The sequence below is a fragment of the Salmo salar genome, chromosome ssa14, assembly GCF_905237065.1.
Source record: "Salmo salar chromosome ssa14, Ssal_v3.1, whole genome shotgun sequence".
NCBI lineage: Eukaryota > Metazoa > Chordata > Actinopteri > Salmoniformes > Salmonidae > Salmo > Salmo salar.
The window spans coordinates 1,043,904-1,067,862 of NC_059455.1; the positions used below are offsets into that span (position 1 = coordinate 1,043,904).

The following is a 23,959-nucleotide window of genomic DNA, read 5'->3' on the forward strand; positions in this document are numbered from 1 at the left end:
ACGGCTTTTACATTTTTTTAAACAAATTTCTACATTGACAAATAATAGTGAAGACATTCAAATTATGAAATAACACATATGGAATCAAGAAGTAACCAAAAAAGTGTTAAACAAATCAAAATATACTTTATATTTGAGTTTCTTCGAAGTAGCCACCCTTTGCCTTGATGACAGCTTCACACACTCTTGGCATTCTCTCAACCAGCTTCAACTGGAATGCTTTTCCAACAGTCTTGAAGGAGTTCCCACATATGCGGAGCACTTGTTGGCTGCTTTTCCTTCACTCTGCGGTCCAACTCATCCCAAACCATCTCAATTGGGTTGAGGTCGGATGATTGTGGAGGCCAGGTCATCTGATGCAGCACTCCATCACTCTCCTTCTGGAGGTGTGTTGGGTTATTGTCCTGTTGAAAAACAAATGATAGTCCCACTAAGCGCCAATGAGATGGGAAGGCGTATCGCTGCAGAATGCTGTGGTAGCCATGCTGGTTAAGTGTGACTTGAATTCAAAATAAATCACTGACAGTGTCACCAGCACAGCACCCCCACATTCTCAAAGATTTCCACCGGTCTAATGTTCATTGCTCGTGTTTCTTGGCCCAAGCAAGTCTCTTCTTGTTGGTGTCCTTTTAGTAGTGGTTTCTTTGCAGCAATTCGACCATGAAGGCCTGATTCACGCAGTCTCCTCTGAACAGTTGATGTTGAGATGTGTCTGTTGCTTGAACTCTGAAGCATTTATTTGGGCTGCAGTTTCTGACGCTGGTAACTCTAATGAACTGATCCTCTGCAGCAGAGGAAACTCTGGGTCTTCCTTTCCTGTGGCGGTCCTCATGATGGCCAGTTTCATCATAGTGCTTAATGGTTTTTGCGACTGCACTTTCAAAGTTCTTAAAATGTTCCGGATTGACTGACCTTCATGTCTTAAAGTAATGATGGACTGTCATTCCTCTTTGCTTATTTGATCAGTTCTTGCTATAATATGGACTTGGTCTTTTATCAAATAGGGCTATCGTCTGTATACCACTCCTACCTTGTCACAACACAACTGATTGGTTCAAATGCATTAAGAAGGAAAGAAATTCCACAAATTAACAAGTCACACCTGTTAATTGAAATGCATTCCAGGTGACTACCTCATGAAGCTGGTTGAGAGAATGCCAAGAGTGTGCAATGCTGTCATCAAGCGAATGGTGGCTACTTTGGAGAATCTGAAATATAAAATATAACACTTTTTTGGTTACTACATGATTCCATATGTGTTATATCATAGTTTTGATGTCTTAACTATTGTTCTACAATGTAGAGCATTTTAAAAAGAAAGAAAACCCTTTGAATGGGAGTAGATGTGTCCAAACTTTTGACTGGTACTGTACATGTATAAAATCAATCATTTTGGATTTACTGTATGCTACAAACATATCTAAAATACTGTGTGTTTGTATTACTGTCTGGGCAGCATTTAAAAAACCTTAATATTCTCAACTTTCCTTTTAATAATTTCCATGTGTAGATGCAATATGGATGTGGACATGAGGTCAATAGCACGAAGAAGCATTACATGCCGTAGTCACGAGCTGCATCCTGTCTATTTAGAATATCACCGTTTTTTTTAGGGCATTGCCAGGGCTGCATTGCATGTGTAAAATGTAAAAGTACCTGTGGTGCAATGTAATATTGAAACACTATAAGCACAGTGGATTCTGAGAATGTATCTTTGGCACATGATTTTGATACATTGCCTCTTAGTGCAAATTATTCTTAGTTATTAGCACAAATGATTGACTTAAGTGAATGTACAAATGTTTGTTTCCATAGAGGTGTCCACTGCTCTGTGTTTCCTCTCCCAAAGAGCACAATAACATCATCCCTTTGCACAATAGGGACTGTGAAATGACACACACTGTCACGTACAGTCTAGGGAAAGTATTCAGACCCCTTGACTTTTTCCACATTTTGTTACATTACAGCCTTATTTTAAAATTGATTCAATTGTATTTTTTCTCATCAATCTACACACAATACTCCATAATGACAAAAGAAAAACTATTTTTTAGTCGGAAGTTTACATACACTTAGGTTAGAGTCATTAAAACTCGTTTTTCAACCACTTCACAAATTTCTTGTTAACAAACTATAGTTTTGGCAAGTCGGTTAGGACATCTACTTTGTGCATGACACAAGTAATTTTTCCAACAATTGTTTACAGACAGATTATTTCACTTATAATTCACAGTATCACAATTCCCGTGGGTCAGAAGTTTACATATACACTAAGTTGATTGTGCCTTTAAACAGAAAATGATGTCATGGCTTTAGAAGCTTCTGATAGGCTAATTGACATCATTTGAGTCAATTGGAGGTGTACCTGTGGAGGTATTTCAATGCCTACCATCCAACTCAGTGCCTCTTTGCTTGACATCATGGGAAAATCAAAAGAAATCAGCCAAGACCTCAGAAAATAAATTGTAGACCTCCACAAGTCTGGTTCATTCTTGGGAGCAATTTCCAAACACCTGAAGGTACCACATTCATCTGTACAAACAATAGTACGCAAGTGTAAACACCATGGGACCAAGCAGCCGTCATACCGCTCAGGAAGGGGACGCGTTCTGTCTCCTAGAGATGACCGTACTTTGTGCAAATGAAAAGTGCAAATGAATCCCTGAACAACAGCAAAAGACCTTGTGAAGGTGCTGGAGGAAACAGGTACAAAAGTATCTATATCCAGAGTAAAACGAGTCCTATATCGACATAACCTGAAAGGCCGCTCAGCAAGAAGAAGCCCCTGCTCCAAAACCACCATAAAAAAGCCAGACTACGATTTGCAACTGCACATGGGGACAAAGATCATACTTTTTAGAGAAGTGTCCTCTGGTCTGATGAAACAAAAATATAACTGTTTGGCCATAATGACCATCGTCATGTTTGGAGGAAAAAGGGGGAGGCTTGCAAGCTGAAGAACACCATCCCAACCGTGAAGCACGGGGGTGGCAGCATCATGTTGTGAGGGTGCTTTGCTGCAGGAGGGACTGGTGCACTTCACAAAATAGATGGCATCATGAGGTAGGAAAATTATGTGGATATATTGAAGCAACATCTCAAGACATCAGTCAGGAAGTTAAAGCTTGGTCGCAAATGGGTCTTCCAAATGGACAATGACCCCAAGCATACTTCCAAAGTTATGGCTTAAGGACAACAAAGTCAAGGTATTGGAGTGGCCATCACAAAGCCCTGACCTCAATCCTATAGAAAATTTGTGGGCAGAACTGAAAAAGTGTGTGCGAGCAAGGAGGCATACAAACCTGACTCAGTAATACCAGCTCTGTCAGGAGGAATGAGCCAAAATTCACCCAACTTATTGTGGGAGCTTGTAGAAGGCTATCCGAAACGTTTGACCCAAGTTAAACAATTTAAAGGCAACGCTACCAAATACTAATTGAGTGTATGTAAACTTCTGACCCACTGGGAATGTGATGAAAGAAATAAAAACTGAAATAAATCATTCTCTCTACTATTATTCTGACATTTCACATTCTTAAAATAAAGTGGTGATCCTAACTGACCTAAGACAAGGAATTTTTACTAGGATTAAATGTCAGGAATTGTGAAAAACTGAGTTTAAATGTATTTGGCTAAGGTGTATGTAAACTTCTGACTTCAACTTTATGTCTATAAATAAAATAAGGAAATATCACGTTTACTTAAGTATTCAGAAACTTTAATCAGTACTTTGTTGAACCACATTTGACAGCGATTACAGACTCTAGTCTTCTTGTGTATGACGCTACAAGCTTGGCACACCTGTATTATGGTGCTTTCATCCATTCTTCTCTGTAGATCCTCTCAAGCTCTGTCAGGTTGGATGGGGAGCGTCGCTGCACAACTATTTTCAGGTCTCTCCAGAGATGTTTGATCGGGTTCAAGGCCAGGCTCCGTCTGGCCACTCTACCATAAAGGCCTGATTAGTGGAGTGCTGCAGAGATGGTTGTCCTTCTGGAAGGTTCTCCCATCTCCACAGAGGAACTCTGGAGCTCTGTCAGAGTGACCATCGGTTCTTGGTCAGCTCCATGACCAAGGCCCTTCACCCCCGATTGCTCATTTTGGCCAGGCGGCCAGCTCTAGGAAGAGTCTTGGTGGTTCCAAACTTCTTCCATTTAAGAATGACGGATGCCACTGTATTCTTGGGGACCTTCAATGCTGCAGACATTTTTTGGTACCTTTCCCCAGATCTGTGCCTTGAAACAATCCTGTCTCTGAGCTCTACGGACACTTCCTTCAACCTCATGGTTTGGTTTTTGCTCTGACATGCACTGTCAACTGTGAGACCTTATATAGATAGGTGTGTTTCTTTCTAAATCATGTCCTAGCAATTGAATTGGCCACAGGTGGACTCCAATCAAGTTATAGTGACATATCGAAGATGATCAAAATAAATTGGATACACCTGAGCAAAATTTGGAGTCTCATAGCAAAGGGGTTTGAATACTTATGTAAATTAGATCTTTATGTATTCATTTTCAATACATTTGCAAAAATGTTAAACATGTTTCCACTCTCATTATGGGTTATTGTGTGCGGATGGGTGAGAAAAGTATAAATGTTATCCGTTTTGAATTCAGGCTGTAACACAATAAAATGTAGAATAAGTCAATGAGTATGAATACTTTCTGTAGGCACTGAAGGCCTACATCTTTGTCCATTTTTGTCCGTCAAAAGCATAAAGTCAACTATTGTCTGACAGGTTGCATATGTAAAAAGACTCAACAATTTTGACGGTTTTGTTAGACAATTGTCATCCGTTGTTATTTATCCGGAAATGGATGATTCCTAATGAAAAGCATTGGCTCCATCTGAAATTCTCTGACACAAAATCCCAGTGTGCATACAGGGTGATTTCTATGCATGCAGTGGTTTTTAACCTGCAGGTCACTCACTGTGGCTCCACCAGGGGGTATCATAAACCTATGCAGTGCTTGACTGGGCTGCACCTCTCTACTGTGTGCTCTGTACCCCAGGACATCTCTAAGAAACTTGCCCTGGATTTGATGACCTAGTCTCAGTAAAGAAGCATGAAAGCAAAGCAGAATTGGCGTTAGGAAAACACTTATATCTTGCAGATAGATATGGATTGATAAATCCAAAAGATACACATTTGACATAACAAGTATCTATACTGAACAAAAATACAAACACAACATGTAAAGTGTTGGTCCAACGTTTCATGAGCTGAAATAAAAGATCCCAGAAATGTTACATACACATAAAAAGCTTATTGATCAGGCCACAATTAACAGCCTGATCAACTCTATGCGATGATGTTTCGCACTGCATGAAGCAAATGGTGGTGACACCAGATACTGGCTGGATTTCTGATCCACGCCCATACTTTTTTTTAAAGGTATCTGTGACCAACAGATGCATATCTGTATTCCCAGTCATGTGAAATCCATAGATTAGGGCCTAATGAATGTATTTCAATTGACTGACTTCCTTATATGAACTGTAACTCAGCAAAATCGTTGGAATTGTTGCGTTTATATTTCTGTTCAGTGTAGTTATAATGCTTTCTAAATATGCTATTTTATACGATTTTGTCCACTTTCGAGAGTAGTTTTTTTCTATCACCGTCAGATATTAAGCTGATATAGAAAAGTAATGTAGTTTTACTCAATAATATAAGCCATTTAGCGGACACTTTTATACAAAGTGATTTACAGTCAAGCGTGTATACATTTTATGTACTGGTGGTCCCAGGAATCAATCCCACTGTCCTGGTGTTGCAAGCACCATACTTTACCAACTGAGCTATAGAGGACCATGGGTAGTTCCGTTTCATTTCAGCAAGCCATGACACCATCTCAGATTGTTCTGAAATATTTGCTGTAGTTAGAAACAGATAAGAATATCATTCCTGCAATTGGCCTTTTCAATTACTAGGATTCATATAATATTCATTAAATATAATACCGAACATCCGATTTAGACCAACCCACTTTTATATAAAATAAATGAATAATTGACCAAGTTTTCTTTGTTTTGTCATTTTTAGTTGTTGGGGTAAACAGGAACAATATCAATTTCAATTGATATATTCAGTTTATATAATATGTACCCATGGTCTGCCACTCAAAATAAAAATAAAAGTAAGAAATACTTACAGAGAATTATAATATTAATCAATAAGGATTTTGTAATAGTAAAATTGCTATTTAAAAAAAAAAAGGAACAAAAAGAGGCAGGCCTACACCCCCAACTCCCCATCCCATTCCCCAAAGTCCAACATGTCTCCGTCCAACCCCCCCCCGCCCCATATCTCTACACACCCCCACCCCCCCCACTAAGCTTGGGCGGTATACAGGGGTATTTGCAAAAAGCATTGCAATGGTTTTTCATTATCGTCAATAGCGACTATTTATTTGAATAGGTCACTCACTTTTGGACCTAGACTTGGTGCTACAGTAGCGCTTGCCGTGTGGTAGCAGAGAGAACAGTCTGACTAGGGTGGCTGGAGTCTTTGACAATTTTTAGGGCCTTCCTCTGACACCGCCTTGTATAGAGGTCCTGGATGGCAGGAAGCTTGGCCCCAGTGATGTACTGGGCCGTACGCACTACCCTCTGTAGTGCCTTGTAGTCGGAGGCCGAGCAGTTGCCGTACCATGCAGTGATGCAACCAGTCAGGATGCTCTCGATGGTGCAGCTGTAGAACCTTTTTGAGTATCTGAGGACCCATGCCAAATCTTTTCAGTCTCCTGAGGGGGAGTAGATTTTGTCGTGCCCTCTTCACGACTGTCTTGGTGTGCTTGGACCATGACAGTTTGTTGATGTGGACACCAAGGAACTTGAAGCTCTCAACCTACTCCACTACAGTCCTGTTGATGAGAATGGGGGCGTGCTCTGTCCTCCTTTTCCTGTAGTCCACAATAATCTCCTTTGTCTTGATCACGTTGAGGGAGAGGTTGTTGTCCTGGCACCACACAGCCAGGTCTAGGCTGTCTCATCGTTGTCGGTGATCAAACCTAACATTGTTGTGTCATCAGCGAACTTAATGATGGTGTTGGAGACGTGCCTGGCCATGCAGTCATGAGTGAACAGGGAGTACAGGAGGGGACTTAGCACGCACCCCTGAGGGGCCCCCATGTTGAGGATCAGCGTGGCGGATCTGTTGTTACCTAGCCTTACCACCTGGGTGCGGCCCGTCAGGAAGTCCAGGATCCAGTTGCAAAGGGAGGTGTTTACTCCCAGGGTCCTAGCTTAGTGATGCATAGTGCCAACTGTAACATTTGGTGGAGGATGAATAATGGTCTGGGGCTGTTTTTCATGGTTTGGGCTAGGACCCTTAGTTCCAGTGAAGGAAAATCGTAACGCTACAACATTCAATGACATTCTAGACGATTCTGTGCTTCCAACTTTGTGGCAACATTTTGGGGAAGGCCCTTTCCTGTTTCAGCATGACATTGCCCCTGTGCACAAAGTGAAATCCATACAACAATGTATATATGATTTACAGCTGTAATTTCTGAGGTGCTTCCACCAAGTTTTAACCTCTTTGACACATTACAACTAGTGAGATATACATAGAGGAGGCTTAATCAAGCTAGTCTTCTTGACTAATTTCTTGTACCTCGCTGGCACTAAAAGTTGTTTTGATAGGAGACAGATTGCGATTGGACCGCTCTCTAATTGGCATCCCCATAACTCTTACCAAATGTCCACATGGGTGGGGATATTGGAAATTGAATTAAAGCCTACTGGATTCAAATCTGTTCTTAACCTAGACAAAATAATTTATAACTGACTTTTTTCTGTCAAAAGAGATTAGACTAACAAAGGAAATACAGGAACTAACAGTACTGGGTACTGGTACTAACAGTACCAGTACCCAGTACCCACCCCCGATTCATTCCCTAACTATTATGGCGAGAAACCATACTGTAGCTGACCTTAGACCTGTGTCTAAGGGGGCAACTTCACCCTACTTCTGGTGCGATGTCACTGGGCAAATCTGGGTCAAGTCTGCTGCTGCAGCTCCCTAGCCTTGCTGCCTTCCTTGCCGAGCACCATGTGACTCCTCAACTACTTGTGTTTGTGTGTGAGGAGGAGGAAAGGGAGAAAGGGGTGGGTTGTTTTTTCATTGGATGGGCTTGGCATAGTAGTAGTAGTAGCAGCAGTAGCAGCTTTTTGGGCTCCATGGATACAGTAGAATGCTGAGTTCCCATCTGAGCCAATGAGAGCATAGGAATGGGGAGTTGTAGTCGAATGAGTGGCCCTCAGTCAAACCCCTTTATCCCACAATAACCCCCTACCGATGGGTCGTGAGTGGGGCTGAGTGTGTGTGGGTGAGATTGAGAGGTGGGGTTTACTTTGACCTTAATCTAGCTATACTGTTCTCCCCAAGCAACAGTAGTTGAAGTGTTTACCTTAAAGATGTGTATGACGGATAGTGGCCTTCTTACACATGCACGCACACACACACACACACACACACACACACACACACACACACACACACACACACACCCTGTCAGTATACATTACTCACTGCAGGTGGCCTGTCCGCCCCCCTTTCACCAGTAGAACACACTAAAGGTGTAGTCCCATCTCATATATACAATGCCTTCAGAAAGTATTAACACTCCATGACTTTTCCACATTTTGTTGTGTTATACACTAAATTTAAAATTGATTAAATTGAGATTTTGTGTCACTGGCCTATACACAATACCCCATAACGTCAAAGTGGAATACATTTATTTTTATTTTTTATAAATTCATAAAAAATGAAATGCTGAAATGTCCAGTCAACTCCTTTGTTATGGCAGTTCAGTAGTAAAATGTAATAATGTAAGGTTAATAACTCACTTAACACGTTGGGTGGACTTGTTGAACATGATTTATGAATGACTACCTCATCTCTTTACCCTACACATAAAATTATCTGTAAGGTTCCTCAGTCGAGCAGTGAATTTCAAACACAGATTCAACCACAAAGAACAGGGAGGTTTTCCAAAACCTCGTAAAGGTCACCTACTGGTAGATGGGTAAAACCCTTTGAGCATGGTGAAGTTATTAATTACACTTTGGATGGTGTGTCAATGCACCCAGTCACTACAAAGATACAGGCGTCCTTCCTAACTCAGTTGCTGGAGAGGACCAAAACCGCTCAGGGATTTCACCATGAGGCCAATGGTGACTTTTAAATAGTTATAGAGCTTAATTAATGGCTGTGATGGGAGAGAACTGTTTGCAATTTATGTTATTCTTCACATACACAAACTCCAAAGCAAATCAGTGGGAGAAAAATTGGTTTATTTGAGAAGGACAAATCAAGATGTTATGCTGGGAGGTAGATGTTCAGATGTTCAGTCTCTCCTGTCCTCAGCTTTTCCCCACAGAACAAAGAAACAGGATGCCATTTATAACCCCCCACCCTAGCCTGGGGTTGACAAATCAGAATTACTTGCAGTACAACTTGGCCAATGGCCAAATAACAAGTATCCTGCCCCCGACTCAATGTACAGACCAATGAAAACGTAGCACATGTAGCTCTGAGTTCAGGAGTGACATTCCACAGATTCTAAACAGCTGTTGAATTGAAGCCCAACTCCTATTTAAAATTCCTCATTGACCATTAGGACTCTGTTTTAGTACTCTCGTCCTCATCCTCTTCGTTGTGTTTTTATCTTTGACATATTCTTACAGAACTGAGGATGGATCTACAACATTGTATACTGAACAAAAATATAAACTCAACATTCAACAGTTTCAAGATTTTACTGAGTTACAGTTCAAATAAGGAAATCAGTCAATTGAAATAAATTCATTAGGCCCTAATCTATGGATTTTGCATGACTGGGCTGGGCCTCAGACAATCCCGCAGGTGAAGAAGTCGGATGTGGAGGTCCTGGGCTTGCATGGTTAGACGTGGTCTGCGGTTATTAGTCCGGTTGGATATACTGCCATAAAAATGGTGACATCTCTGGCATGGTGTTGTGTGACAAAACTGCACATTTTAGAGTGGCCTTTTATTGTCCCCAGAACAAGGGGTACCTGTGTAATGATAATGCTGTTTAATCAGCTTCTTGATATGCCACACCTGTCAGGTGGATGGATTATCTTGACAAAGGAGAAATGCTCACTAACAGGGATGTGAACAGTTGAGAGAAATAAGCTTTTTCTATGTATGGAACATTTCTGGGATCTTCTATTTCAGCTCATGAAACATGGGACCAACACTTTACATGTTTTTTTAATATTTTTGTTCTGTATAGTTACTCCACAATACTAACCTAAATGACAGAGTGAAAATAAGGAAGCCTGTACAGAATCAAAATATTCCAAAACCTGAATCCTGTTTGCCACAAGGCACAAAAGTAATACTGCAAAAAATGTGGCAAAGCAATTCACTTTTTGACCTGTATACAAAATGTTATGTTTGGGGCAAATCCAATACAACACATTACTGTGTACCACTCTCCATATTTTCAAGCATAGTGGTGGCTGCATCATGTTATGGGTATGCTTGTAATCGTTAAAGAATGGGTAGTTTTTCAGTACAAAAAAATAAACAGAATGGAGCTAAGCACAGGCAAAATCCTAGAGGAAAACTTGGTTCACTCTGCTTTCCAACAGACACTGGGAGATGAATTCACCATTTAGTAGGACAATAACCTAAAATACAAGGCCACATCTTACCAAGCAGACAGTGAATGTTCCTGAGTGGCCTAGTTACAATTTTGACTTAAGAATGCTTCCAAATCTTTGGCAAGACTTGAAAATGGTTGTCTAGCAATGATCAACAACCAATTGGACAGAGCTTGAAGAATTTTGAAAAGAATAACGTGCAATCTAGGTGTGCGAAGCTCTTAGAAACTTACCCAGAAAGACTCACAGCTGTAATCACTGCCAAAGGTGATTCTAACATGTATTGACTCAGGGGTGCGAATACTTATATAAATGCAATTTTCACTAAATTTCCTAAAAAATCTAAAAACATGTTTTCACTTTGTCATTATGGGGTATTGGGTGTAGATGGGCTGTAACACAACAAAATATGGAATAAGTAAAGTTTCTGGAAACTGTAAATGGTCAGACCTAAGTATGCAATCAGAAGTGATCGTGTGAAATTTTAAGCGAGTGAATAGAGACAGTTCGCGCTATTAAATCATAGCAGCAGGATCAATTTACAGCGCACCCTTCTCTTTTACAGACAGGCAAACTAGCCAGTTTATTTATTTAGAGCACGGTGTACGATACTGAGAAGGAGGACGACACGATGTTGCCTTAGCTGCCTCCTTGGCAGCAGTGGCTGCTCTCTTGGTGTTCACATTTCTTCATCATTATGCTATTGTTCTAAATTCAATCACTCTCTTCACCCTCTTCATCATTTTTGCATGCGCTCGCCCATATGTTCATCTGCGTGTGTGAGTATCCATAGCAATGGCTTCGTTTGGGCTGCTCAATGACGACACATGGTAGAGCTGTTAGGTGACATTAGCTAGCTACTTTTCATCACTCTAAACTATGACAATCAGCTGTAACCTTTGATTGGTAGCAGATCATTCTGTTCTCAGAGGTAGACCAAGATGTCACACCCTCTAAGTTTTTGTCTAACTTGTTGGGAAAGTGGTCGAAATTTCAGTTTATAAAAAGTTAAAGGAAATGTTGTTGATGTGGTTAGTAAAACAGCTGTATCGTTTGATCGATAAAATATATTTTTGTTCCAATTTTCAGATTTGAATAGCAGAGAAGTACAGTGGTCCGTCCTTTAAAAGTTGCAGCATACTGCGGCACTTCATCATCAACTTCATAACAAACACTGGAGGACAGGTGTGAGTGGCAAAACAAGCTCTGTAAGCCCTTTATAAAATAAGAAATATGACTAAAAAGTGTTATTTGACACTTTGTCATACTCTAATAAAAAAACAGTCATTCAATTTCCTACATTTACTGGTAAAATAAAGTTTCCCCTCCAAAATATATACCTTAAGGATAATTCGGAACGAGGTATGATTTTGTAAAAACAACTAGAAATAACTACAGATTTTCTGGTCCATTAAAAACGCTACATTTATATACAGTTGAAGTCGGAAGGTTACATACACTTAGGTTGGAGTCATTAAAACTTGTTTTTTAACCACTCCACAATTTTCTTGTTAACAAACTATAGTTTTGGCAAGTCGGTGAGGACATCTACTTTGTGCATGACACGAGTAATTTTTCCAACAATTGTTTACAGAGAAATTATTTCACTTATAATTCACTGTATCACAATTCCCGTGGGTCAGAAGTTTGCATACACTAAGTTGACTGTGCCTTTTTAACAGCTTGGAAAATTCCAGAAAATGATGCCATGGCTTTAGAAGCTTCTGATAGGCTAATTGACATAATTTGAGTCAATTGGAGGTGTACCTGTGGATGTATTTCAAGGCGTACCTTCAAACTCAGTGCCTCTTTGCTTGACATCATAGGAAAATCGAAAGAAATCATCCAAGACCTCAGAGAAAAAATTGTAGACCTCCACAAGTCTGGTTCTTTCTTGGGAGCAATTTCCAAATGCCTGAAGATACCACGTTCATCTGTCCAATAGTATGCAAGTATAAACACCATGGGACCACGCAGCCGTCATACCGCTCAGGAAGGAGACGTGTTCTGTCTCCTAGAGATGAGCGTACTTTGGTGCGAAAAGTGCATATCAATCCCAGAACAACAGCAAAGGACCTTGTGAAGATGCTGGAGGAAACGGGTACAAAAGTATCTATATCCACAGTAAAACGAGTCCTATATCGACATAACCTGAAATGCCGCTCAGCAAGGAAGAAGCCACTGCTCCAAAACCACCATAAAAAAGACAGACTATGGTTTGCAACTGCACATCAGGACAAAGATCATACTTCTTTGGAGAGATGTCCTATGGTCTGATGAAACAAAAACAGAACTGTTTGGCCATAATGACTATCATTATGTTTGGAGGAAAAAGGGGGACGCTTGCAAGCTGAAGAACACCATCCCAACTGTGAAACACGGGGGTGGAAGTATCATGTTGTGGGGGTGCTTTGCTGCAGGAGGGACTGGTGCACTTCACAAAATAGATGGCATCATGAGGGAGGAAAAGTCAAGGTATTGGAGTGGCCATCACAAAGCCCTGACCTCAATCCTATAGAAAATGTATGGGCAGAACTGAAAAAGTGTGTGCGAGCAAGGAGGCATACAAACCTGACTCAGTTACACAAGCTCTGTCAGGAGGAATGGGCCAAAATTGACCCAAATGATTGTGGGAAGCTTGTGGAAGGCTACCCGAAACACTTGACCCAAGTTAAACATTTTAAAGGCAATGCTACCAAATACGAATTGAGTGTATGTAAACTTCTGACCCACTGGGAATGTGATGAAAGAAGTAAAAGCTGAAATAAATCATTCTCTCTTCTATTATTCTGACATTTCACATTCTTAAAATAAAGTGGTGATCCTAACTGACCTAAGACAGGGAATTTGTACTAGGATTAGATGTCAGGAATTGTGAAAAACTGAGTTAAAATGTATTTGGCTAAGGTGTATTTACACTTCTGACTTCAACTGTATGTCTTTTCGTTTGTTACATCAATTAGACCATGCCCGTTTCAAGCTTATCCTTCTTCAAATTAAAAGTTATATCAGAATATTTAGGCAAGTTAGCTGGCTAACTCATTGATCCTTCTTTGTAGTATAGCCCTGTGCTTACGATGAATTAGTCAGGGTAAGCCTGTTATAGGTGGCAGTTGAGGGAAGAGTTAATGTGGTGTCGCACGAACGCTTGACACACACACACACACACACACACACACACACACACACACACACACACACACACACACACACGACAAACATATGCACACACACTCCTCTCCCCCTGTTCCTGTCAGTCCCCAAGTGGCAGCTGTTTTCTGTGACGCTCTCTGTGGCGACCAGATGTGTCCATCGTGACTGAGCAGGTGGTTGAGAGAGGGTTAGGCAGGCATGTACACACACACATTTTACACACTCAGACAAGCAAACTCTGTTGTATGTTAATCTTGAAATCGTCATGCAATATGCACGTTTTCTGGACAGATGGTCTCACACAATCACACAGACGTACATGCCCCGCAATGCCCACAGGAATGGTGAGGGTACTAAATAAGGATGAGCCTGTCATGCATGTCTAATGTTACCCATCCCCCCTGTGTTTAGGTTCTTGATTTGCCAGTATGGGGAACCTGATCAAGGTGTTGACCAGGGACATAGACAACAATGCAGGGAATTTCTTCCTGGACTTTGAGAGTAAGTGATTTACATGCATTCATGCACACACCACATCTATAGCGTCACTGATTCCTCCAAAGAAAAAAGTAGTGTTTTGGGGTGAAATTATATTTAAAACCAACTTGTTAGTTTCATTTTATTTCCTGAACTGAACTCTAAACTACAAATTGTCCCCAAGCCTAAAATATCCTCAGCCCCGAAGTTGTCTAAAAGATTGCTTTCCATGCATTCGGCTCGTCCCTGTACAAACTCAACCATGTCATTAACAAAATATCAAATCCATGGCCCTCTTTTTCCTCTTAATGGTATTCTGGTCCAACATGTTGGAGACCCCCTATGACTTCCATTCGGTTCAATTCAGATCTTTGATTTGCATAGTTCACTTAAGGCAGCAGTTCATGGTAAGGCTAAATTACCAGTCTGTCCTATTAATCCATGTTTCCATAACAACTGGAGTTCTTTTCCTCACAGAGTATCTGGTGAACCTATTGGATGGGATGCTAAAGGCATAGGAGCGTCAGGCTTACCTATCAAATTTAGATCAAATATTTTTAAGGGCTTCGAAGGCACAGCAGGGTCTGGAAATGCTACCTGGCATGAAATCTGATTGGAAGATCAGATTGTGCCTTCAAAAACCTCTCCCAGCTCTCTCTATTCCCCCCTCTCTCCCTCATCTTGGAATTTGCAGCTTAGGTCAGAATTTGGAATCAGCTGAGGGTTAGTTTACGGGATTTAGCAGGGCGAGAGAGGGAGAAATGCAGAGAAGCGAGTTGGGATTAAAAAATATGGTAGAATGGATCAAATAAACTTTAGGAGGCCCGCATAGGTAGGATACAGAGAAGAAAAGAGCTACCTGAAATTCAGAAATCTGGCAAACATGGGCTTGAGAAAAAATAAAGATGATCCCTAGTAAAAAAGCCATCATTTTGATATTTTTGGAAAAAGCTCTCTATAAATATACTGTTTTTCTTTCTTTGGAGATGAGGGAGTAGCCATGCCCGTTGGGGTGAGGGGACAAGCTTGGGTGGGAAATCATACACACTATTTCTAATGTACAGACAATCAAGTAATACGTTTATTTTGCAGCACTTAATAATATCTCCACTTAATAAAGCATGTACTGTATAATGGATTAGTAAATAGTTTATTCATTATTTAGTAATCATTACTCAATTTTTAAGATGTTTAATATCCTTATAAACCATTTACTAATCATTAGTTAAGTCTTTGCATGGCCTCATCTAAAGTGTGGGCTATCTATACTTTATAAATACTTTATAAATGTATTGAGTGCCCTGTGTAATTTCTCACAAAAAGATGGACATGCCATTGGTAGACATTCCGGGACTCAAAATAAATCCTTAAGGAGCATCAGGTACTGCTGGAATGTCTACAAATGGCATGTCCATCGTTTTGTGAGAAATTACACTGGGCACTCAATACATTTATTAGGTATTCATAAATAGCCCACAATTTAGATGAGGTCACGCAAAAATACTCAACTAATGATTAGTGAATGGTTTATAAGAACCTATATTAAACATCTTATAAATGGAATCATTTTTAAACACTATAAAAAAGTTGTTTATAAATGTGAATAACTAGGTTACTAACTTTACAAATTTACTTTTCAAATTTGGGAGTAATGATTACTAAATGATGAGTAAACTATTCACTAATCCATTATAAATGCTTTATTACATGACGTTATTATTAAGTACTACCCTGCACTGTTTTTGTCTGTTTTGCATGTAGAGATAATTAACAACTAAAAAGGAATCACACCAAAAAATGCCCAATGCTCTCACTGATGCACTGAATACTGGTACTCTGCGCCACTTTGGTTCAACATACTATAAAAGTTGTATCAATGTTTGCTCTGAATTGCTTTCTGACCTACTCCAGATGCCCAGCCTACAGAGGCAGAGAGGGCAGTATGGGAGCAGGTGAACGAGGTACTGATGGAGGCTCTGGCTATCCTAGATGACCTGCAATCCTACAACGGAGCAGGAGAAGAGATACGACAGGTGGGTTAAGGGTTAAGTTAATAAACACCAGAGTTTGGTTAAATTTCCTCAATTTTAGCAAATGTTCTGGAAAGAACACTGGAATATTTTAGCATTCTACTGCAGAGGTATTCAACCTGAGGTCCGAGGCCCCGAGGTACTGCAGTTGGTCCGCAATATTTTTTTTAAAGTAGGTTTAAAAAAAAGTTTAATATATTTTATGAATGTACCTTCATTTTATGTACCTTCAGTATTAATATTTTTTAAGATGTGAACTTTATTTCTCAATTTCTAAAATTGAGAAAATTACTCATTGGAGTATCTGCCAGGCTTTGAAAAAGCACACACGAGTACCTGTCACGGCAAGTGCCGCTGGCAGCTGGTTAGCTTTCTTGACATGGACATTTTGCTAACATATGATGTGGGTCCCTGGGTCGCCGCTTTGCACAACATTTTAATACAACTGAATTAAATGCAAAGGACATTTAGAAATGTTATGACAACTTTGCCAAACTCTATGGCTTTTGTTACCAGTAGGCAATTTTGGCTTGATACAGGCTACTACTGTACAGGGTTGCCATGGAAACAGGGGAGCCAGTTTGCTTTCAGCTACTGATCACTTTTTTTTCTGTGCAAATGTTTTGAATTCTTCTTACAAATGTTTTTTGTTGTTGTTGTTGATCAAAACGTCCCATTGTGTGTAAAGAGGGGCTATTGTGGAGTTTCATCTGACATTTTAATCCACTCACTCATTCACCCTCATCCAGGCGATACAGAACCCAAGTGAGGACCAGGTACAGGAGCGAGCCTGGGCTGCTGTGGTCCCACTGGTCGGGAAACTAAAGAAGTTCTATGAGTTCTCTCTGAGGTTGGGTACGTATGCCTTGACAACCCTGAATGCTGTGATCAGGGGCCATATCCACAAAGCAGTCATAAGTGCTGAGAATAGAGACATTTTACTCCTACTTTTATAGGTAAAAATAAAATCTATGCATGAAGCCTCTTTAGTCATAATAGTCACACCTAGTCGACAGATATTTAGGACACCTCATGAGCTGTTCTAACCAGTTACATGCAACAGTAGGCTATCCATTGCGACTTAATTTACATGATGTGCCTAAATACTTATGACCACTAGGCTAATACATAATCATCTTTTTATTTTGATTATTTGATCAACCTACATGTTATTTCAAGTTATTCCTTTGGAGCACAACATCACGTTGTTAAAAGATATGCCGTAATTGGGCATGCCTATAAGTTGGGCAATTGACAGCATCTAGGGCAGGGATGGGTAACTCCGTTCCCCCTTTTAAGACCCTCGGATCAACTTCCAAATTATTATTATTTTGGGGAGGGACTCAGTTGGGGTCTCAACTTACTGTTGTGAGTTAGGATAGTATATAGAATACACAAGGTGCACATCAGCACTCTAGTTACAGTGCCTTGCAAAAGTATTCATACATTTTATTGTGTTACAAAGTGGGATTCAAATGGGTTTAATTGTCATTTTTTGGTCAACCATGTACACAAAATACTCTGTAATATTCAAAGTAGAAGTATAATTATATATATATTTTTAAGATGAATATAAATGATAACTAAAATATTGTCTTTGCATAAGTATTCATCTCCATTGTTTAGGCAAGCCTAAATTACTTCAGGACAAAAATGTGGCATATCAAATCACATAATAATTTATATGGACTCACTCAGTGTGAAATAATAGGGGTTGACATGATTTTTGAATGACTAACTATTTATCTGTCCCCCATACATACAACATCTGTCAAGTATTGAATTTAAAGCACAGAATCAACATCAAAGACCAGGGAGCTTTTCAAAAGCATCAATGAAGGGCAGTGATTGGTAGATGTGTAACAATAACAAATCAGACATTGAATATCTCTTTAAGCATGGTCACGTTAATAATTATTATATGGATGATGTATTAAACCACCCAGACACATCAAAGACACAGTCATCCTTCTGAACTGAGCTGCAGGACAGGAATGAAACTGCTTAGGGATTTTACCATGAGGCCATTGGTGATTTTAAAACAGTTACAGAGTTCAATGGCTGTCATGGGAGAAAACTGAGGATGGATCAACAACATTGTAGTGACTCCATTTGTGCTACACAATTCTCAACACACACACACACATACACACACACACACACACACACACACACACACACACACACACACACACACACACACACACACACACACACACACACACACACACACACACAGAGCACAGAGAGGTCCATCAGCAGCAGATTTAAATTTAGAATGAAAAATGAATGTGCTTATGCAACAAATGTGCATCATATCATATTGAACCGCATTGATTCGTTCCTCTAATAAACCCGAATCGCACCGAATAATTTCTAACTAAAATTCCTGTATTGTATCGGAGCCCATGTACAGTGCCTTCAGAAAGTATTCACACCCCTTGACTTTTTGCCCTGAATACAGTGTTATGTTTGGGGGAAATCTACTTTTTTTTCTAGCAATGATCAACAACCAACTTGACAGAGCTTTATGAGTTTTTTAAAGAATAATGTGCAAATATTGTATAATCCAGGTGTGCAAAGCTCTTAGAGACTTACCCAGAAAGATTCACAGCTGTAATCACTGCCAAAGGTGATTCTATAAAGTATTGATTCAGGGGTGTGAATAATTATGTTAATGAGATATTTCTGAATTTCATTTTCAATAAATTAGCAAAAATGTCTAAAAACATGTTTAGGGGGTATTGTGTGTAGATGGGTGAGAAAAAAAGTGTTGAGTCTTTATGCGTGACTGGAAGATGACATTGTTATAATAATAATATGATGTACTATGTATATATAATGTAATACAAAAGATACCTTTTCATTATATAAATAATATGTATACAATACCAGTCACAAGTTTGGGGACACCTACTCATTCCAGGGTTTTTATTTGTTTTTTACTATTTTCTACATTGTAGAATAATAGTGAAGACATCAAAACTCTGAAATAACACATATGGAATCATGTAGTAACCAAAAAACTGTTAAACAAATCTAAATATATTTTATATTTGAGATTCTTCAAAGTAGCCACCCATTGCCTTGATGACAGCTTTGCACACTCTTGGCATTCTCTCAACCAGCCGTGTTAAAAGTTAATTTGTGGAATTTCTTTCCTTCTTAATGCGTTTCAGCCAATCAGTTGTGTTATGACAAGTTAGGGGTGTTATAGAGAAGATAGCCCTATTTGGTAAAAGACCAAGTCAATATTATGACAAGAACAGCTCAAATAAGCAAAGAGAAATTATAGTCCATCATTACTTTAAGGCATGAAGGTCAGTCAATGCGGAACATTTCAAGAACTTTGAAAGTTTATACAACTGCAGTTGCAAAAACCAACAAGAGCTATGATGAAACTGGCTCTCATGAGGACCACCACAAAAAAGGAAGGCCCAGAGTTACGTCTGCTGCAGAGGATAAGTTCATTAGAGTTAACTGCACCTCAGATTGTAGCCCAAATAAATGCTTTACAGAGTTCAAGTAAAAGACACATCTCAACATCAACTGTTTAGAGGAGACTGCATGAATCATGCCTTCATGGTCGAATTGCTGCAAAGACACCACTACTAATCAACACCAATAAGAAGAAGAGACTTGCTTGGGCCAAGAAACACGAGCAATGGACATTAGACCGGTGGAAATCTGTCCTTTGGTCTGGTGAGTCCAAATTTGAGATTTTTGGTTGCAACCGCTGTGTCTTTGTGAAACGCAGAGTAGGTGAACGAATGATCTCCACATGTATGGTTCCCACCATGAAGCATGGAGGAGGAGGTGTGGGGGTGCTTTGCTGGTGACACTGTCTAGGATTTATTTGGAATTCAAGGCACACTTAATCAGCATGGCTACCACAGCAATTCCGCAGCAATACGCCATCACATCTGGTTTGGGCTTAGTGAGCCTATCATTTGTTTTTCAACAGGACAATGACCCAAAAACACACCTCTAGGCTGTGTAAGAGCTGTTTGCTCAAGAAGGCGAGTGATGGAGTGCTGCATCTGATGACCTGGCCTCCACAATCACCTGACCTCAACCCAATTGAGATGTTTTGGGATGCGTTGGACTGCAGAGAGAGAGACACTTTTTTGGTTACTACATTTTTTGGTTACTAAAAGTGCAGAGAGACACTTTTTTGGTTACTACATGATTCAATATCTGTTATTTTATAGTTGTGATATAAAAGAGTAAAAATAAAGAAAAACCACCGAATGAGTCGGTGTGTCCAAACTTTTGACTGGTACTGTATATTATGTAATACAGTAGAGACCTTTTCATTATATCAATATTATGTATATTTTATGTAATACAGTAGATACCTTTTCATAATTTGTTTGCTGCAACTGGGGCACTGTAAATACAAATATTCAACTATATTATAGAATAATTCCCATCTAATTCCATATCTAAAACAGAACCCCCTTAGATGTAAGGAGTCGAAAACAAACAGCTCGTCTTTGAAGTGCTTTTCGGGATTTCTCTTGACCCAAAACGGTCTGTTCTTTCAAAGAATCGATTGGTCGAAATTTTGAAACTTGTATTTTTAATTATTATTATTTTTATTTTTTTTCACCTTTATTTAACTAGGTAGGCAAGTTGAGAACAAGTTCTCATTACAACTGCGACCTGGCCAAGATAAAGCAAAGCAGTGTGACACAGACAACAACACAGTGTTACACATGGAGTAAACAATAAACAAGTCAATGACACAGTAGAAAAAATAGAAAGTCTATATACAGTGTGTGCAAAAGGCATGAGGAGGTAGGCAATAAATAGGCCATAGGAGCGAATAATTACAATTTAGCAGATTAACACTGGAGTGATAAATCAGCATATGATGATGTGCAAGTAGAAATACTGGTGTGCAAAAGAGCAGAAAAGTAAATAAAATAAAAACACTATGGTCTGCATCTGATGGTCAGTCTGGAGGGAGGGCTGTCTCTCTACGTCCATCTGATGGTCAGTCTGGAGGGAGGGCTGTCTCTCACCATCCATCTGATGGTCAGTCTGGAGGGAGGGCTGTCTCTCTCCGTCCATCTGATGGTCAGTCTGGAGGGAGGGCTGTCTCTCACCGTCCATCTGATGGTCAGTCTGGAGGGAGGGCTGTCTCTCTACGTCCATCTGATGGTCAGTCTGGAGGGAGGGCTGTCTCTCACCGTCCATCTGATGGTCAGTCTGGAGGGAGGGCTGTCTCTCACCGTCCATCTGATGGTCAGTCTGGAGGGAGGGCTGTCTCTCACCATCCATCTGATGGTCAGTCTGGAGGGAGGGCTGTCTCTCACCGTCCATCTGATGGTCAGTCTGGAGGGAGGGCTGTCTCTCTCCGTCCATCTGATGGTCAGTCTGGAGGGAGGGCTGTCTCTCTCCGTCCATCTGATGGTCAGTCTGGAGGGAGGGCTGTCTCTCACCATCCATCTGATGGTCAGTCTGGAGGGAGGGCTGTCTCTCACCATCCATCTGATGGTCAGTCTGGACGGAGGGCTGTCTCTCACCGTCCATCTGATGGTCAGTCTGGAGGGAGGGCTGTCTCTCACCGTCCATCTGATGTTCAGTCTGGAGGGAGGGTTGTCTCTCACCGTCCATTCCGCTGGCAACGTTATCAAGTCCTCTACCGCAAAAATTGGGTCCGAGGAGACTGGCACCAATCTGGCAGGTGTCTCGTGCGACCTCTCAACATTTTCTTTTTGGGGTACACGAACAGCCTATCGACCAAACAATCAACCAGTCGACTAAATGGGGTCAGCTCTAAAAAGGTGCATTGTTGGCTGTCAGTTACACTGCTCTGTTGAATCCCAGCCGCAGTCTTATTACTTGGCCTCGAGGAAAGACACTCACCAACTGCAATAGATTGAAAGAAAGGGGTTACACTAACATTGAAGAACTAGGCCATGACCTAATTAACTGTGACACATGGTATGATCAAGTCTAAACGCCGTCCAACTGTGCGACTCTCTGGAGATCAAGCCACTGCGCAGATGAGCGGCATCTCGGAGCTAGTCTCTCACAAGAGTTCCAGAATTTTGTGTTGCAATGCCAGTGCCGAGACAGGGGCATTAAAAATATAGAGTCCCCGATAGTTGGGTTGTTTATCTCGTTTACGATCCTCAGCCGAGGCACTATTTTGGTGGGGGCTTTTCATAGTTATTGACTGTTAAAACAACTTTAGGTATAGACCTCCCGAGTGGCGCAGCGGCCTAAGGCACTACATCGCAGCGCAAGCTGCGTTACTACAGATCCTCGATACCGGCTGAGACCGGGAGACCCATGAGGCGCCGCACAATTGGCCCAGCATCGTCCGTGTTAGGGGAGGGTTTGGCCGGCCGGGATGTCCTTGTCCCATCGCTCTCTAGCGAATCCTGTGGCGGGCCGGGTGCATGCACGCTGACACGGTCGCCAGCTGTACGGTGTTTCCTCCGACACATTGGTGCGGCTGGCTTCCAGCTTAAGCGGGCATTGTGTCAAGAAGCAGTGCGGCTGGGCGGGGTTGTGTTACGGAGGACGCATGGCTCTTGAACTTCGCCTCGCCCAAGTCCGTACGGGAGTTGCAGCGGTGGGACAAGACTGTAACTATGAAATTGGGGAGAAAAAGGGGGTAAAAAAAAAAAACTTTAGGTATGTAGCTAGGGCTGTAGTATGTTGGATTTACACATAAAACTATTGCTAAAAAGTGAAAGCCCTTGACTGTTCTTCAGTGCCTTTATGGCCTAGTTTCAGGCTGACTAAATTGTAGACACCTGCCAGATCTCACAACACCTGGATAGTTGTTTAACATATCAGCTAACGATATCAGATAAGATATTGCAATATGAAGCCTGACCACGCAGCCGATGACGTGGCACACAACAATTGGTTGATGCAATGCATAGTCTGCAATGTAATAGTCTGGACTTTTAGCTGAGTTCTCTTTCATTAGGTAGAGGAGGGTCCACTGGTTGTTTATAAATTAAGGTCATTGCTTCTATAGGAAATCTATAAAAAAACGGGTTTCCAGGTCTAAATCAGACATTAATTCAAAGAAAGGACCAATGGAACCTCCTCTACCTAACGAAAGAGCACTCAAACAAAACTCAACGTGGCAATACTCATTAACAGATCTCAAGTGTCTGATGTCCCTCCTCTTTTTCACAGTTCAGATGAGGCCACTGAGTCAATGGGTTTACCTTGCACTGTCCATTGTTGCATACGGTTGTTACTTTCATCCAAAAGAAGCCATTTGCTTCCTACATCAAAATGAGCTTGATTAGGTCATTGAGTCAAATAAGCAAATGATTGACAGCTTGGTAAAGGCAGTACCACCCATTGTAGGGAGCACATTTACGTCATTCCTCAAAGACCAATAGTATAGTCTAGCTAGCAGCTAGGATCAAGTCTTTTCTCTTACCCATTACTATTTTATAGGGACAATGAAATATTCTCAGAATCTTTTGCAGCATTTTGAAAGGGATTGAGTCAATTCCATTGTAATTCTGAGAACAGAATAATGGTCATTGGTGGTCAATGGTAATTATGTTGAATTGCAGTTAATTCCCATGAAGTTGAACTGCCTACTTATTGCCTACAATGTTTGACAACTTTCACTGACAGCATAATTTGCACTATCTTGCCCTCTCTAGCTTTAC

The 23,959-nt window shown here is 40.7% G+C and overlaps 1 protein-coding gene across 3 annotated transcripts in view; it reads left to right on the plus strand.

The window, feature by feature from the left end:
- fam49ba (family with sequence similarity 49 member Ba) overlaps positions 1 to 23,959 on the plus strand; it is a 57,075-nt gene that overhangs the window by 15,679 nt on the left and 17,437 nt on the right. The window contains exons 2-5 of one of the 3 annotated variants that reach the window (XM_045693790.1): positions 11,731 to 11,849; positions 14,206 to 14,295; positions 16,183 to 16,304; positions 17,051 to 17,156. In XM_045693790.1, coding sequence (XP_045549746.1) covers positions 14,223 to 14,295; positions 16,183 to 16,304; positions 17,051 to 17,156 — 301 coding nt within the window. In that variant the 5' untranslated portion in view covers positions 11,731 to 11,849; positions 14,206 to 14,222. The remainder of the gene's footprint in view (positions 1 to 11,730; positions 11,850 to 14,205; positions 14,296 to 16,182; positions 16,305 to 17,050; positions 17,157 to 23,959) is intronic. The other 2 variants (XM_045693791.1, XM_045693789.1) reach the window with 2 other exon arrangements.